Source organism: Phyllostomus discolor, chromosome 6, assembly GCF_004126475.2.
Source record: "Phyllostomus discolor isolate MPI-MPIP mPhyDis1 chromosome 6, mPhyDis1.pri.v3, whole genome shotgun sequence".
Taxonomy (NCBI): domain Eukaryota; kingdom Metazoa; phylum Chordata; class Mammalia; order Chiroptera; family Phyllostomidae; genus Phyllostomus; species Phyllostomus discolor.
In genome coordinates, this window is record NC_040908.2 from 95147346 (window position 1) to 95165983 (window position 18638).

An 18638-nucleotide genomic window follows, 5' to 3' on the forward strand; every position below is an offset into this window, starting at 1 on the left:
TTGGTGTGTTCCTCCTTGGGTCCAACTTCTTTGGGACTATCTGAGCTTCCTGGACTTCCTAAAAGTGTGTTTCCTTTGCCAGATTGGGGAAGTTCTCCTTTATTATTTGTTCAGATAACTTTTCCACTTGTTGCTCTTCCTCTTCCCCTTCTGGTACCCCTATAATTTGGATGTTGGAATGTTTAAAGATGCCCTGGAGGTTTCTAAGCCTCTCCTCTTTTTTTGAATTCTTATTTCTTCATTCTTTTCTGTTTGGTTGTTTCTTTCTTCTTTCTGGTCCACTCCATTGATTTAAGTCCCAGTTATCTTCCCATCACTATTGGTTCCCTGTGCATTTTTCTTTATTTCATGTAGCCTTCATTTTTTCATCTAATTTGAGACCAAATTCAACCAATTCTGTGAGCATCCTGATCACCAGTGCTTTGAATTGTGCATCTGATAGGTTGGCTATCTCTTTGTCTCTTAGTTGTATTTTTTTCTGCAGCTTTGATCTGTTCTTTCCATTTGGGCCCTTGTTTTTTTGGTTTTTTGTTTGGTTGTTTGTTTTTTGTCTTGACACGCCTATTATGTATGAGGGGTGGAGCTTTAGGTGTTCACCAGGGCAGGGCAACCCAGTCACTGGGTTGTGATGCTGTGGGGGGGCGGGGGGGCCTGAGAGGAAAAAATGGTGCTTGCTCTGATCTCTGATGGATTTCAGTCCCTTTCACCACTTCCTCCAAGCAAAAGGGGCTCTTCTGGTGCTGATTCTCATGTGGGTGGACTTGTGTATGTTCTAGGACCCTGTGGGTCTCTCCAACTAACTCTCCTGTGAGGCTGGGAGTCTCTCCCACCACCTCAACCTCCACAGGTGTTTTCAATCAGTGTTTTGAGGCTTTATTTCCCCAAGCTTGGACCCTGGGTTGTGTGATCTGTCTTGCTCCCCAGTTTCGCCTGGTTTATCTGCACATGAATGTGGGACCACCTGGTCAGCTGCTTTGCGTGTGGCACCCCGCTCCACAATTGCTGCCTTGCTGGGTCTGCCCACTGCCATCCCATGCCTGGGGTCTGCCAGCCGCCACCTGCACCTGGGGTCCACCCACTGCCATCTTATACACCCAGGGTCTGTCATCTGCTGCCTTGTGTGCCCGGAGTTCGCAAGCCACTGGCTTTTTTGCTGCGACCTCTCTTCACCTGGCCACCTCACTCCGCCCATCCTACTGGTGTGGATGAATGTGTCTATTTTAACTCCTTGGTTGTCGGACTTCCATACAGTTCAATTTTCTGTCAGTTCTGGTTGTTATTTTGTTTCTAAATTGCTGTCCTTATTTTGGTTGTGCGAGGAGGCACAGTGTGTCTCTATGCCTCCATCTTGGCCAGAAGTTCCTCTTCTCATTCTTTCTGTTTCATACTCTGCCTCTTGCTCAAGCATTCCTCCTTGCTGTCATTCTTGCTTATTTTTTGTCTTGTTTTACTGGCTTTTCTCCCTGTACCTTTAATCCACTTGTCTTTCATTCTCCGTCTCTTTTAAAAGGGAATGAAGATTTATTGGGTTAATTGTTTCCCTGACCTAACTTCACTGTGCAATGAAGTTAAGCTAAGAAGCAATACCTGGTAAGGCAAAGAACATGAAAGATGTATAGCAAAGCAGAAGTTAGTTCATGCTAATGGTTTCTGCTATGTGCCTCCTGTCATAGATATTTGTTTTCCATTTTGACAGATTTGAATGTACATGGTGGAACTAAAGCAACTAATGGAAAGGGGAATGCTCGACAGAGACTTCTGGATCCTTCTTGCTGATGATTTTTTTGTCAACCTTAGATCCATGACTTCTCTGACATGGGATTCATTTTGGCTAAAGTGCCTCTGTCAGGTTTCAGCTGGTTTGCAGTAAATGGTTCTTGGTAGTGGCAGAACACGACTTACTGATTTCCTAATGAAAATGACAATGAGCAGAATGTTGTGGGAGAACTGTTCATGAACTTCCTTTGAGAAGAAATGCAGAGATAAGTAAACCACGGCAAGTGCTCATCCAATGAAAAGTGGAAAGACTAATTAAAGTAAGAGTAGTAGCCCTTTTGGTGTCTCAAAGAAACACTTTTCTGTCTAGACAGTGTGATGAAACCCAGAGCTACTGGAAAGCAAGGACTTCGGGAGATTTTTTTTGTTGTTTTATGAAGTAACAATAAGCATGGCAGGATCCAGTTTAATATGGATCTCCTACAAACCCTAATGACTGTTGGACAAGAAAAACACTCACTGGCTGTGGACCCAGAGGTGCACCTGCTCTTGGCCTTATCCTAAACTGGGAGAAATGCTGGTGCCTTGGCCTTGCACACCCCGGCTCTCTTTACACTGCTGCTTGTGAGCCTTGGCTAACTGAAATTCTCTGACCAGTTTTGTTGCCATCCGTTATGAAGGGCCCAGGCCCAAGCACTACCCTCACTGAAAACTGTATAAGATAATATCTAAAGGATATTTTATTGTGACTTCTATACAGGAAAGAATGCTTCCAAAAGAGCCAGTGGGAAAATCAAAACATACAAGAACAGGTTAATTCAGTCACCTTTCAAGGGTGTTCTTCAATGTGTTCCTCTGTTAGCAAACGCATTTGAAACAGGATGTTACTTAAACAAATTCACCAAATGCAGAATGCTTCAAGTGAGGCACATTTTGCCTCTGATCAGAACATATAAATGACGTCTGCCATATGGTGTGCCTAAAGCCAGAACAACTTAACAGTTTACTTTATTTATAATTAAATACGTCATTTAAAAATTTATTTTGACTTAGAATCATATGGCGTCAGAATTGAGGTCATTTGGGAAGAGCATTCTGTCGCTGGTGGACAGTCACAGAATAAAAGATACAAATGGGTATGTGATATAAATGCAAGTATCACTTCATAAACATTTAAGGCAGATTCAGAACAGATAAAAACTTTAACGAATTCTGACCATGTAAATGCATTGTCATTATATTTATATTTTATACAAAATCCTTTAAAGTGACATCTGTGGACCTCTCATTTTCATTCTTAAAAAGTTAACACATTGCTGAAGTGAGGAATCCTCAGGCACCTCAGAGTTTACATATGGCTTTAGAGACAGTTATTGACCTGATCTCATGTCTGTTTGGTGAAAAACAAAAGTTATATAAGCTGTTCTTTGTCTTTCAGAAATTCACAAAGCAGATTTGTGTGTGTGTGTGCGCACTTCTGTGGCGGTTTTTTGAAATGGATAGCTAATGATAAATAACCAAGAATGCAATCAGTGCTTTAAATTATTCTTATTTCTTGATATTTATTACTACTAAATTGTAGTGGAAATGACAGTAACCTAAATAACCAGTTTTGTTACATATTTATATCATTGTATCTGAGATGTTTGATCCCAATTCTCTACATTCATTACTTTTTATAATTTGAAAAGATTTCTGAAGTATATTTTTTTATGATATGCTTTTTTTCCAAAAAATCTTCATCTTTTCTGTGGATTGCCCCTAATTTGTATTTCGAAGGAGTGAAAGTGGGCACATTATTTAGGAGATCAGGAACTCTCTAAGTCCCGTTACCTGTCTTCCTTTCATCAGAGTTATAATTGGCCTCTGTTCATTCCCCCATTCCTACATTCTGAGCTCCGATAGGGTCTGTGACGTCCCAGACATCACACTAGTCTCTGACTGCATGGGTATGAATGAGACAGGTCCTCATCGTTGAAGAGTTGCGAGTCCAGTAAAAGGCAGTAAAGATAGAGGCAGGTACCAAGAAGAGGAAGAGTAGCCACCATAAAGGCCCTTCCAGAAAACTCATAGCCAATGCTCTGTGTTCCTGGGAAATACCATGCTATTTTTTTCTTTCTCATAGTTTCTGTTTCTGGTGGCTTTGAGACTCTACCTACAGTTTTCCCAGAGGCTCTAGTTACTTGTTCCCTGGACTGCAGCTTGGACAAAATCATATCAGAGATGGGGATTTTGAACAGTAAGCGCTCCAGTCACTCCACCTTTCACACCTCACCTGGCGGGGGTGGGGGGCACAAGCCGATGGGGCACGTGGAGCTGCCCATGAACAGTCATGGCGCCAGGAGACTGATGCGGATGTCTGGACATGTATTTCAGCTTGGACAAAAAGTGTTGTTAGGAAAATTAACTTATCTGTCCACAGTGAGTTACTGGCCTAATGGTCTGCTTTTCAGGAGCCAGACTCCTGAGGGTGAGGGGTCATTGATTGCTCTGTAAAAGAAAATAAACATCCTAAATGGTCACCCCTAGCAGCTGGCCCAGGCCTTCCTAGTAAACTAACAGGGGGCTTTTAAACCAGACTCATAACACTTGTGTTGCAGTTGGGACTGGGACCCATCATTCTGAATGCAGTGACCAGCTGCGTGTATAATTTTACCAAGAGACAGGCAGAGATCCTCCAATGCAGAGGTTCTTAAACTTTTAGGAAGTCACAAACTCCCTTGAAAATACATTTTTTAAAGCTATTGACCTTCTCTTCAGATATACACAGACATTAAAGAAACCTTCAGGAGTCCTAGTCCACACGCCCACGGTTAAGCTGTGCTTTACTGGCTGAAGGCCAGCCCACACAGGAGAGAAAAAGAACTCTGGCAGCCCCTGCTGCCTTTGTGGAAACACTAAGTCTAAGTTATATGTTTATTTTTGAATGAAGTGTACATTTTGAGTAACTGACTTCATTTTCTAGAGTCAGACTGGAAACGTCAGTTGCAAGAGTTGGAAGAGGTAGCCTGGAATGATGGGGCAGTTGGCCATGACCACTGTTCTCTTATTCCAGACCCAAATCACTGTCCCTGTGCAGCCTCGCTTTAATGTGAGGAGGGTGGCATAACACTTGTAAAGTGCTTTGTCCTGCTGTGTAGTGGTTCTGTCCCAAAGCTAGAAACTTCCATTTGTATGGTGGGTGTTGATGTTCGTGTTTCATTTGTGGAAACAACGTGTTCACTGAGTATCTTCTCCCATCCAAGAATGAGCAAAGGTGGGGCAGCGGGACACTGGGAGCTTGTTCCTGGGAGAATTAGTTCAGCTGTTAGAGGCAGATGGATACACACCTTTTTAAATGCACTCATGTTTGGTTTATTTTGCTATTGTCAGTTCTGGGTAAATAGCAGATCCATGGGGGTGGGAGTTTTTATCCAGTGCTATATACGTCAAGCTCCTAAAACAATGACTGTTGTGTAGTGGGCATTCTCAAATATTTGTTGTATGCACGAACACACTGTTATGATAAGTCCTAGTTTTCTGACAACTGTGATTTGATTTTAAAAGGCAGATGGTTCTCTGAAGGAGAGAGGAAGAGAGGCTCATTTAGCTTCTTGGTGGAGAAGGAACTATTTCTGCAAATGAATAGGTTCCCACATGTAAATAGTGACAGTTCGTAGCTTTTTATTGTAGAGTTAGTCATGATCACTTTCCAAATTCAAAACAAGTTCAATGTTACCTTGTAATGATTAAAGAAATTGAAGTTTTAAAGGTCCCGGTCTCTGTAACTTTCCAGAATAATCTCATGGAAAGGATTGTTCATTAAAATGTGCAATTATCAGTAATCAAGGTTTCATCTCTCAGGGCATCCGATGAACTAGCTCCTTCTGGGCAGTCATTGGCTTTGGCTCTATTTTTCACAAGTAAAGTAAAATCTTTAAAAAACAGGTTGTCAAAGATGATACTGTGTTATTTGTGGAATGTCATAAATGTTAATCTGTGCTTGGTTTGTCTTGCCTGCTTTAAATGAAGTGTTTTGTTCTTGGTTCTCTTCTTAGTGGTTAAAATACTTTGTCACTTAAAGCATGCGGTTTGATCAGTAATTGTTATTCAAGTTCCTGAAAGTTGTAAAAGCTTCTCATGCCTTGAGTGGGTGCCCCCTGCCCACCAGGGAGGAAAAGCCTTGTAAAGTTCTACGAGCTCACGTGTTCCCTACAGAAACGAAGCCATCAGCTCCTCTTTGACAAGTTGGCTTTTTAAAAACATCATAATTACAGTTTAATAGTGCTTCTAGGTATAATTAAAATTGTGTTTAATGACTACATTTCTTCAAAACTTTTAAAGAAAAACATGTTCTTGTTACTGTATCCTTTGATAAGAAGGGTGGCTTCTGTTCCACAAAAAAATCAAAAGATGAGAACATATCATGGTTTAGAAAGTGATCCTTAAAAACACCAGAAGCACTTTGAAAGCTCTGCATTCTAGTGGTTATCACTAGTATATTTCATGTTTCCATGGGAGCCAGTTGTCCGAGATCTGCATTCTGATCATGCTGGCTTCGTTTAAGGAGGGATGAAAGGCGGAAGTCAAGGCTGTGGTGTTCATACATAAGGGCGAAACAGTGTTTGGTTCCACATTATTGTGTCCACCTAAATAAAACTTCTCTGAGTAATGAAAAGTGTGTCTTAATATTCCTTGCCTTCTCTTCAGAGAAGATGTAACAGAAGGTGAGTCCTGAAATATCTCGAGGCTCATTCCTGCCTATTGGGTACATCAGATTCAGTAGGCTTCATGGTGCTTACTGAAATCCAGCTGGCAGTAATTAAGGGAAGAAAGCCCTTGATTAAGGGCCCACAGATTCTGGCATTTCTAAAGCAGAAGTCACGTGCTTTTTCTGATTGGGGCTTGTTTGCCTCGGAGAGGAAGGCGTACAGACTATATGCTTCAAAACATCGTGGACCTGCCCATTTGCTCATTGCTTCCTCCTGCTCCCCAGCTGTTTCCTAGGGTGGCACTCCAGAAACCTTGGAAGTTGTATTTGTTTTCCATCATTCTGTAACAAATTAGTGTCACCTTAGCGGCTTAAACAAATACATTTATTATCTCAGTGTCCTGGGTCAAGAGTCTGGACATGGCTGAGCTGAGTCCTCTGCTGAGGGTCTGACAGGGCTGCAGTCAAGGTGTGGATGGGGTAGAGTCTCCTCACAGGCTCCCTCAGGTTGTTGGCAGAATTCACTTCCTTTTGACTGTCTTCCTTCTACCGAGTGTAGTGTTGGCTGGAGGCGGCCCACATTTCCTTGCCCTGTGGGTTTCTCTAACATGACTACTAATGTCATCAAGCCCCTAGGATTGTCTCTCACCTCAGGTAGGGCCTGCGCCCTCTTTTAAGGGTTTTTACCTAATTAAGTCAGGCCACTCAAAATACTCTCTCTTTTGGTTAATTCAAAATCACCTGCTTTGGGAACTTAAGTTATGTGAACCTAAGACCTGTGAAATCCCTTCAGTGGTGCCATATTCTGTTGCCTAAAAGCAAGTCAGAGGTCCTGCCCACACTTGGGCATGGGGGTGGGGTAGAGATTATATGGGGCATGAATATCAGAGGAACCATGGGGACCACTTAGGTCTGCCTGCCATGGAAGCTGTCCTAAATCCCAACCTCTCTGTCTCTGAGCCTGCAGTATGTCCTCGGCATCCTTTGGAGGCCTCTCTATTCCCAGTGATATCTTTGAGACTCTGGTCATTTCCTTCCTGAATTCGTCTAAAGGTCTCATCATTTCTGACCCATTTTTCACATTCTTGTCAGTAACTCTGTTAGAATTAAATCTGAGGGTTGTGCCAACCCTCTCCACCACCCCTCCCCCACCATTTTAAATCCCTCAGGACTCTTCATGGACTTCAGGATAAAGAACGAACTTGTGACTGAAGCCATAGGCCACCTGCCCACTTCTTCAAGTTCATCCCCTATGGGATTAGGACCCCACCCTTATGACTTCATTTAACCTTAGTTACCTGCTAAAGACCCTGTCTGAAAATACAGTCCCATTGTGGGGTTAGGGCTTCAATGTGTGAGTTTTGCAGGGGGACACACAGTGCAGTCCACAGCAGGGTATATACCCAAGAGAATTGAAAGCACTGTCTTGAGGTATTTATATACCCACCTTCATAGAATCATTATTCATAATAGCTCAATGGTAAAATCAACCCAAATGCCCACTGGTGGATGAATAGCTAGAGAAAATATTGTACATACATAATGTCCTTTAAAAGGAAGGAAATTCTGACAAATACTACACATGGGCAGACCTTGAGGACACGCTCACTGAAATAAGCCACACACGAAAAGTCACACACACAGGAAAGAAAAAAAAAACATACATATATGATTCCACTTATGTTAGGTCCCTAGGACAGTGACATTTACACAGAAAACAGATTGGTGGTTTCTAGGGGCTGGGAAGAAGGAACACAGAGCGTTGTTTAATGGGCATAGAGTTCAGTTTTGCCAGATGAAGAGAGTCCTGGAGATGGATTGCACGACTGTTGAGTGCTTAACACTACTGAACTGTACACTTCACAGTAGTTAATATGGTAGATTTTATGTTGTGTGTAATTCACCGCAATAGAAAACAACACTCTGCCATCTCCTGCAAGATGCTCTGTGGGACCTCTCCCCTCCCTTGGCCATGATTCAGGTGTTGCTTTTGTGCCACTGGTGACGGCACACGTGGTGCCTGGTGCTACACAGCACTGCTTGGTGTTCCTGCCTGTCTCCACCAGATCGGAAGGCCCTTGATGGCTGGGGTGGTGCCTTCCTTGTCCTTGTATCCCCAGCACCTGGCCCAGAGCCTGATACCCACCGAGACACTAAGGAATTATGTATGCCTTCGTGTCCTGCATGAATATCTCCTGAGGATGCCCAGTGGACAGGAGCACTGGATTAGAAGGCAACTGTCCTCGGGCTGATCATTAGTCTTCACTGCTGCTCCCTCCATTTTGCCCAGTTGGAGGTGGCCAAGCTCAAGGCATCCTCCATCCTCCCATTGTAGTGACCTTTCTGAAGCACTTCTAAGGGGCTTTCCGGCTGGTGGTTTCTCCACCTGCACTCATGCTAACTGACATCTGAGCAGCCTCATGTTGTTTCCTAAAGGTATGAACATACACCACCTTATCTGAACCCAGCAGTTGGGCCAGGTATTGATTTGAAATACTGATACCACTGTAGTAGAGGAGAATGATTTGTTCACAGTTTGTGCCTGGTCAGGAAAGAGGCTCAGTCTACAGTGCTTCCCATCACACGACCACCACCACCACCCAGGGGCAGTACAGGTTAGGCAGGGACCCAGCTGCAGGTTGCTGGCCTGGGCCTGCAGCTCTATGTTCCCCTTCTTGAATATGAGATGAACAAAGAGAAGGAGCAGGTGCGTGCTCCTCTGTGGTACGCTAGAGACTGCAGGTGGCTCAGGGAGAAGAGAAGCAAGCCGAGTGTGGAGGATGAAGGAAAATCAAAATTCATTTTCTGGGAGCCCTGTTCTAATGTTTCCATGTGTCTTTTCTCAGACACAAGGAAAAGGAAAACGAGAAACTAAAGTGCTATCAAAAATCACTCCCAAATCCCCAGAAATAATAATTTGCATTACCTCAAGGAATGAAGAGGCCAATAGAACCCAAGCTTCCATGGAAACCTATTGAATGTAAAACGAAATATTCTGATGGTAATTTCAGAAGTAAAGAGACCCTGAAGATTTTAATATTCAACGCATTTATTCATTTAAACACCAAAACTGCCTGTTACAAAGGCAGTATTGTTCAGCATAGCGGCCCTGGAGGCTCTTTACCACCTTTTCAAGTACCTTGTAAATAATATCATCCCTTGAGAGAAAGGAGGCTTAAACAATCCTGGAAACAATCCCAGGATTGTTTCCCTGGGCCACGCCAACCTGGACACCCTGCAGCAGAACCCCCAGCCTCTCGTCTTTGATATTGAGATGCTCGAGGTGGAGAGCCCTGGCACTTACCAGCAGGACCTGTGGGCAATGACGGATAAGGAGAAGGCAAAGGCAGTGCCTGTCATCCACCAGGAGGGCAACCGGCTGTACTGTGAGGGCCACGTGAAGGAGGCCACCGCCAAGTACTACGACACCATCCCCTGCCTCAAGGACCTGCAAATGAAGGAACAGCCTGGGTCCCCGGATTGGGTGCAGCTGGATCAGCACATCACAGTGCTGCTACTCAACTACTGTCAGTGCAAGCTGGTGGCCCAGGAGTATTACGAAGTTCTGGACCACTGCTCCTCCGTCCTCAACAAGTATGATGACAACATCAAGGCCTACTTCAAGTGGGGCAAGGCACATGTGGCTGTGTGGAATGTCCAGGAGGCCCAGGCTGACTTTGCCAAGGTGCTGAAGCTGGACCCCAGCCTGGCACACACTGTGAGCTGGGAGCTTTGAGACCTGGAGACACGGATCTGGCAGAAGGACAAGGAGGACAAGACCCACTTCCGGGGCATCTTCTCCCACTGACAGGTCCAGCCTACCCTGCCCAGCTCACTGCGGCTGCTGCCAGCCCACCCTCCCCCACTACATCATGCTTCTCTGTACATAAGGGCCTTATTTATCTCTCAAAAAAAATGGCCTTCATGATAAGCAGTGGTAAATGCTCATGTGTATGGTGGTTGAGAGCATGAAGTGTAGTCGGGCAAGTCTCAAGTCTGTACTCCCGCCTCTTGAGTCTCACTAGTTTTATTTTAAATAGGGAGAAGAGCACCTTCCTTTGTGAGGCCAGTCAACTTAGACAAAATATTTTAGCAAAGTGCCCACCATGGCAGGTGCTTAGTACAAGTAAGGCTTTCTAACTGCAAGGAGGCTTCCCTGACTGAGCCTAAGACCATGCAGCTAGTCAGCAGCAGGGCAGGACTAGCGCTCCAGCTTGCTGGTCCTGATGCTGCACTTCACCTGGGTGGCAGATCCGCTGTAGAGGCTGTGATATGACCCCTCCCTAGGTCTCCATCCCCTGCAGGCCAAGGGGGGTGGCTGTGACCTTGAGGATTAGAAAAATGTATGGGCAGCGCTTGGCACAGAGGAGGCACTCAGAAAACATCTGGATGATCAGACAGTAATTATAGAGGTATCATTTTTGGTGTCCCCTCTCTGGTTCTGGGCCTCTGCTAATGCTTCTGAGTCCTGTGCCACAGGAGGAGCTAAGCTACACTATTTATCTATGCAGTGACCACTTAGGTGCTGGCTTCCAGGTTTGCTCCTTCCCATCTCAGGACAAATCAGAGCATGTGAATCCCTTCATACAGCCTCTCCCACCTTCCATTCTGCCTTTCCTATGTCAGCCCTCATCTTCCTAATCTGTAAAATGGGCATAGTCAGCCCTCTCTCACTTGCAAAATGAGAAGACACCAGTCCTATAACATCTTGTAAAGGACGGTTCTAACCCCTCCGGTCCCCTGCCCAGTAAAGATGACCTGCCACATTAGCAGCAACTACCCCTGAAGTCTGAGAGAGCTCCGCTAGGAGCAAGGGGTGTGGTGGGCAGGCTGGCAGGTGCTCCACACTTGGATCAGCTCATTGATGCTGCCTCATAGGTCTGTGGATGCAAGTGCCCCTGCGGAGCACTAGGGATTGGTCTTGTCTTGGAACTGGTGAAGGAAGTGAGAGACACATGTGTGAAGAGAACTTAGGGGTCAATAGGCCTCCGGCACGTTCTGGGTAGGGGGCATCCTTGGGGACCCTCATTGTTCCTGCAGTTCCTGAAGGCTTCACCATCTTCCTAAGAAATAGGTCTCAGCAGATTCTGCTGCCCCTGCTGGAGCAGCTTTTCCTTCTCCCTTCCCTTGGCTCAGGGCGGGGGTATGCGGCACACCAGAGGGCCAGGATTCTTGGACATTGGTGTGCTTCAGAGTCCCCAAGAAAACGTAATAAATACTTCCAGGTCCCCCTCCCCCCCGAGGTCCTGACTCAGAGGGTATGCAAAGAGGACAAGCCCAACCTCGTGTTCTGATGCACATGGTCCTGTGACTACAGTTGATGCTAACATGACCTGGGTTTGGGGGTCAGGCAGACCTGGGATTAGATCACGGCCTCCATTTCCTCATTTGTGGCTGCTGCGGACCAATTTGCTAGTGTGTGGTGAGGACTCAATCAATTTAGATAAAATGCTTTAGTAAAGTGCCCACTGTGGCAGGTGCTTAGTGCAGGTAAGGCTTTCTCACTGAGCAAGGAGGCTTCGCACTATGAGCCCAAGTCTTCAATACCACCACATGAGCATACGTCCCTTCTTATCTGTGAGGGCTGGGACTGTCCTCCATGTTTCCTGCCTGACCGGTGGTTTGTTCTGTGGGCTGCAGGAGGACGGAGGTGCCCTGAGATGGAGGTGAGCTGGGGAGAGACAGAGTTCAGCTAACTCCCCTTTACTGGGAACCACAGGCTGCACACTTTCCTCTTTGACACCCTCGTGCCTTCAGTCTTGCAGGTTCCTGCCTGGAATGTCACTGCTGTCCCAGCTTCCATATCTGGTAAATTAGAGGCCGTGTTTCTAGTCTCAGTCAACCCAAACACAACCTCTTCTTTGAAGTTCCCCTCTCTGCACTCCTAAGCAATACCTGGCGTATTTTCCCATACTCCCTGATAGCACTTGCCAAACTGTGTTGGATTTACCTTGTGCTCTGTCCCTCTGCTGCTAGGCCGTGAGCTCCAGGGGAAAGACAGCCCAGTTTACCCCCAGTGTCTGTCACTGTGTCAGCTGCAGAGGTGAAGCACGTCACATGTTAGCTTTGTGAAGAGATGAGGGAATGAATGATCCCAGCTGATTCTGCTGCCAGAACCTCAGGCCTCGCCTTTCAGGGAGGATCAGCTGACATAATGGGTAGGAGCACAGCCTTTGGAACTCAAATTCCACTTCCTCTTTCAAAAGTTGTTTGGTGTGAATTAATCTTTTTTTATGTAAGTGTTTTTCTATTGTTGTTCAATTACAATTGTCCCAATTTTCCCCCATTAATCTGCCCTGCCCTACCCACCGTCACCTCCCGCATTCAATCCTCCCCCACCCCTTGTCTTTGTCCGTGAGTCCTTTCTACAGGTTTCTTGACATCCCTCCCCCTTATTTCCCCTGTTACCCACTCCTCCCTCCCCTCTGGTCACTGTCAGTTTGTTCTTTATTTCCATGTCTCTGGTTCTGTTTTGTTTGCTTGTTTGTTTTGTTGATTAGTTTCCACTTATTGATGAGATCATGTAGTATTTGTCATTCACCACCTGGCTTATACTACCCTTTGTGACAGCATGGATGGAACTGGAGAGCATTATGCCAAATGAAATAAGCCAGGTGGTTTGGCGGGAATTAATATTTATATGCTTTATTTTCCACATATGTACAATTGGGACTTACACAGTGGTTATAGAGACTGTGTTATGAAACCTACCCCCTTTTCCTCCTATGTGTCTCCTTTATGGTCACACAGAACATTTCACTTCTTTTTTCTTTGTTTTTATTGTTGACACTCTTTCACACATTCCCATTTTCCCCCTTTGCCCACCTCTACCCAGCTCCCAGCCCCACTTTTCCTCAGGCCATCGCCACACTGTTGTCTGTGTCTATGGGTTATGAATATATTTTCTTTGGCTAATCCCTTCATCCATTCTCCACCCCTCTGATGTATCTGTTCCATGCATTTGTACCTCTGTGTCCATTTTGTTTATCAGCTTATTTTGTTCATTGGATTCCACATATAAGTAAGATCATATGGTATTTATCTTTCTCTGACTGGCTATTTCACTTAGTAGTAATGCTCTCCAGGTCCACCCATGCTGTCGCAAAAGGTGAGAGTTCCTTCTTTTCTTATGGCTGAGAAGTATTTTATTATATAAATGCACCACAGTTTTTTTATCCACTCATCTACTGATTGCCACTTGGGCTGCTTTCAGATCTTGGCTATAGTAAATAATGCTGCAATGAACATAGGAGTGCTTATGTTCTTTCAAATTGGTGTTTCAGGATTCTTAGGATATATTCCCAGAAGTGGGATCACTGGATCATAAGGCAATTCCATTTTTCATTTTTTGAGGTATCTCCTTACTGTTTTCCACAGTAGCTGCACCAAACTTCATTCCCACCAACAGTGCATGAGGGTTCCCTTTTCTCCACATCCTTGCCAGCACTTGTTGTTTGTTGATTTATTGGTGATAGCCATTCTGACAAAGTGTGAAGTGATATCTCCTTGTGGTTTTAATTTGCATTTATCTGATGATTAGTGACATTGAACATTTTTTCATATGTCTATTGGCCATCTATATGTCCTCCTTGGAGAAGTGTCTATTCAGGTCCTTTGCCCACTTTTAATTGGATTATTTGTATTCCTGCTGTTGAGTTGTATAAACACCTTACATATTTTGGAATTTAACCCCTTATCAGATGTATCTTTGGCAAATATGTTCTCCCATTCAGTGGCTTGTCCTTTCATTTGCAGAACACTGTACTTCGGACACTCTGGTCACCACATGTGTGGAGGTTTTCTCCTCTTCCAACAAGCAATTCTCTGTGTCACCAGCTGGGTGACCTACAATTTAACTCAATTCTGACACTATCTACCTGGAGACAGTGTTAGATCCCACAGGTTAAGGGTTCAGTTCCACATGACTGTCCCTTCCATTTCAGAAGCCAATTGCAAGTCATAGGTCGCCAGGTTACTCACAATTTCTGTCCAAGTTGGCTACAAGTTGGAGGTTCCCAGGGCCTCCCCACCCTGGGATTTCATTATTTGTTGGATCAGGTCCCAGAACTCAAGGAAACATTCACTTATGTTTACCAGTGTGTTAAAGGATATGATAAAGGATAGAGATGAACAACCACATAAAGAGGTACATAGGAAAAGGTCTGGGAAGGTCGCAAGCACAGGAGCTTCTGTCTCTGTGGAGCTGGGGTGTGTCGTCCTCCTGGTACATGGATGTGCTCCACAACCTGGAAGCTCTTGGAGGCCTGTGTTATTGGGACTTTTCTGGGAGTTTTATCACATAGGTGTGATCAATCATTAACTCCATTTCTAGCTTCGTCCCCTCTCTGGAGGAAGAGGGTGGGGTGCGGCTGAAAATTCTAAGCTTCCAATCATGGCTCTGTCTGTCTGGTGACCAGCCCCTCCTCCAGGAGCCTGCCCAGAGTCACCTTATTAGAACAAAGGGCACTCCTATCACCCAGGAAATTACAAGGGTTTCAAACCTCCTGTGTTGAAGGGGTTCTGATGATGAAAGATCAGATACTAGAACAAAAGGTACTCCTTGTGTTCTTATCACTTAGGAAATGATAAGTGTTTCAGGTGCCCTGTCTCAGGACCTAGGGGCAGACACCAATATATATATTTTCTATGATCTCAGAAGCATTAAATAAGCCAGTACCTGTAAAGTATTTGGCACAGTGCCTGTGTTAAATTAACAACCATAATTCATGTCAAAGGACCTGGTCAAGTCATTTGACACATTAGTTGATGTCTATTTTATTTTCTGTGTATATGCTCCAAATTCTCCCCCTGTGAACATATATTACTATTCTGAGCAGGAAAGCATGTACATACCTGCTGGTAAGTCCCACCCTCTGGGACCCATTCTTTGGGGCCTGGATCCGAGATCACTAGAAACATAAATTCAGCAGGATCCTTTTGAAATCTATAATTCGGATAAATTCTTTGTGTGAGACAACCACTAAGAACCTGAAAATGCAGTGAAAGATTACTGTCTGACAGTTAAATTGTAAGGCAAACATAATGGCTTCTGATAGAATAATGAGCACTAGCATTAGACTTTGCCTGTGCCAGGCTCAGGCGCTCTTTGTGCTCCCTCATTTAACCCTCATAGTGAGCTTCGAGGCAGGGGGTATTACCCCCATTTTTCAGTTGAATATTGAGTTGTAAGGAGGTTGAAGAACTTCCTGAAGTCACATGGCAAAACCACAACTAGGAGCCAGTCTGTCAGTGTTCAGAGCCCCCCCACTCAACCTTCTTTAAGTCCACCTGAAAAAGAATTCCTCTAAAGCCAGTAATGCTTGACTGAAATGTTTCATGTTGAAAGAAAAATATGTTAGAAAATTATGATGTTGTTTCTCTTCCTGAGCAATTCAGTCCCAAAATCATTACGTGGGCAAAACAAGGCCTGTGTCTATGGAGAGCCGTGGCTCGGTGTGGAGTGTCAGCACCTGGGTTGAGTGAGATGGACAGACACCCAAGCCATGACTGTGGCTCCTGCCAGGCAGAGGGACAGGGCCTGGGAGACGGGGCAGTGAGTGCAGGCTTTTGACTCCGTGTATTTCTGTATTGTCTGGTTTTTTGGAAATGAATATGTAATTATGAATAACTTACCTCATCTTTATTTTAAATTAAAAGTAAAATAAAGGAAAAAGAGAAAGGTGGAGTAGAGACGTAAAAGAGCAGTGCGCTGTTTTGGTGGTGAGACTGGGAAGGGGTGGGTCCAGCCCAAGGCTGGAACGCTAGGCCGAACTGCGTGGTCTCCAGCAGCGCTCGCCCAGGCTGCACGTGGGCCGGGGGGCGGGGTTCCTGGGGTAGCTTCCCAGCCTCTGCTCCTCCGAATGCTCCAAGGTTCCCTCCCACAGGGCCCATCTGATTTATCTCTGGGGAGTTTCTGAGTCAGGAATATTCCTGAAAAGTTTTAAAAATGCCCATCACTCTCACAACCCTCCACTGTCTTTGTTGCCACTCACTTGGGGTCCAGAGACAAAACTGTCTACTCTGGGAAAAGTGGAGTTTTTCCTATCCTAGAAATGACCTTTCCACAGTACTTCTCCAGCATGATGTTCCACACTGGGTTCTACAAAGACACTCCAAATGACTTCCCTTGCACTTAGCTGTTGCGAGTGAGTTTTTATTTGAGATAAGATAATAGCTATATTCGTTGAGCTCCTTGGTTCCTGACTGCAGGGGCATTATCCCACTGAATCCTCACAACAGCCCAGAGAGGCAGGCTTGATACCGAGAAACATATTTCAAATGACTTCCCCACAGTCCACTTGAAAGTATTAAAGCTAAGGCACCAAACCAGATTTTCTGATCAAAACCCAAACTGAACTTCAATATACCAAACTGCCTTTTTAATTTTGCTCCAAAAGTTTGGTTGGGACTTTTTAGTTTTCAAATGTGGTTTAGTTTGTGAACAAAGGTCACAGACTAAACTTTTTTTATTTTTAAAGCATTGAGGGTACTCTATGTGCCAGCACTATGTTTAGTGCCTTATTTAGACAATCTAATTTAATCCTCACCCAAACCCCTTGACTCCTACGTGACAGATGAGGAAATCAGGACCCAGTGTCTCACAGCGGTCAGCTGGGTGACCCTGAGGCAGAACTCTGGCAGTTTGTCTTGAGCACCCTTCCCCTTAACCACTTGACTATGTCCCTCACCCCAAAACTACGGGAACATTTTCACTGACTTGTGAGGATTTAGGGAGCTAATGTGTACTTAAGGCTGTTTAATCAGAGCCCATCACCAGGCAGACAGCTCAGAAGAGAAGTAGTTGGAAACAAAGTAGGAGTCTTTCTCAGCCTTCCCCTCCCTTTTGGCCACCATCCTTCCCAGGAAACTCCATGAAGCCAAGGGCCTACTGGTTTGTTTAATTTTACATCCCCATTGTTGGTCGCAGTAGGAGTTTGAAAAGCCTTTGTTGAATGAATGAATGAATGCCACCTTGTCTTGCCGCTGAGCAGAACTTGGTTATAAAGGCTCTTCACCGGAGCTTTGTATTGAATATAGGGAAAAACCGATCATCTTTGGTTCCCTGCCCCAACTCTATCAATGCTCAAATGGAATTCACCAGCTTAGTGAGAAGACCAGTTCCCCAGCTGAGGTGCTGAACAAAGACTGCCCTGGACCACATGGGGATTAACCCCCTGGCACAGACGGCAAGCTGGGAAGCAGGCAAGGTAGAGTGCAAAGAGCTCTGGGCTGGGAATCCGTTACCTGGGGTCTTATACTCTTGGTGTCCTCCCCTCTCTGAACCTTACTATCCTTGGCTTTAAAAGGAAAGAGTGGACAAATAAGCTCTGACCACAGGACTTTATTTAGTGAAAAGATAGACTAAATGAGAGTATGAATTCAGGGCCAGGGCAAATTGCCACCCCAAACTGGTGTCTGTCTTCAGCAAGAATGCAGATGCAGAGCCACCGGGAAAGAAGACCTAGCATTTACTGAGCACTGTGCAAGTGGTTTGCCTTTGTGCTATTGTGTGGGATCCTCAAAACAAGCTTGTTGTAGAACACTCTTCGGCAATGAAAAGGAACAAACCATTGATACATGCAGCAACTTGGACGACTCTCTAAGGCATTATGTTGAAATGAAAAGGTTGTATGCTATATGATTCCATTTGAATAGCATTCTAGAAATGACAAAATTACAGAAATGGAGAACAGATTGTGGTTGCAAGGGAGTGGGGATGGGTGGGTGGAGTCTGACTATATCTCGGAAGAGTTCTTTTCTGTTTATGGAATAGTTCTGTATTTTGATTGTGGTTGTGGTCACACAAATCTACATGTGTGATGAAGTTGCACAGAACTAGAAGGGAGGGGGAAGGGAGATAATGGGGAAAAGAAGGGGAAGGGTCAAGTCAAGGAACATGTGTAAAGGATGCATGGACAAAGACAATGGGGGCAGGGGGAGAGGATTGAAAGTAGAAGGTGGGGGGTGGGTAGGGCAGGGGAGAGTAATGAGAGGAAAATGGGGACAACTGTAATTGAACAACAATAAAAAATTTGAGAAAGAAAATAAAAAAAGGACTATGCACAGACACACAATGAGTGCATGTAAAACTGGTGAAATCTGAATAAAGTCTACGGTTTGCACAAATGTCAATGTCCTGGCTTTGATACTGTGCTCTAATTATGTAAGATGTTAATGATTGGGGAAAGCTGAGTGAAGGGTAGAGGGGGCCTCTCTGTACTATTTTTGCGAT

General features: G+C 44.8%; 1 protein-coding gene and 1 pseudogene across 1 annotated transcript in view; both read left to right on the top strand.

Annotated features, from left to right (window-relative positions):
* PANX1 (pannexin 1) overlaps window positions 1-6367 on the top strand; it is a 51931-nt gene extending 45564 nt beyond the window's left edge. Inside the window, exon 5 of the mRNA XM_028517233.2 lies at window positions 1697-6367. Within this exon, the coding sequence (XP_028373034.1) occupies window positions 1697-1776 (80 nt within the window). The 3' untranslated portion in view covers window positions 1777-6367. The remainder of the gene's footprint in view (window positions 1-1696) is intronic.
* A 2725-nt stretch (window positions 6368-9092) lies between these two features.
* Window positions 9093-10322, top strand: LOC114498816 (annotated as a pseudogene).
* Window positions 10323-18638: the final 8316 nt, after the last annotated feature.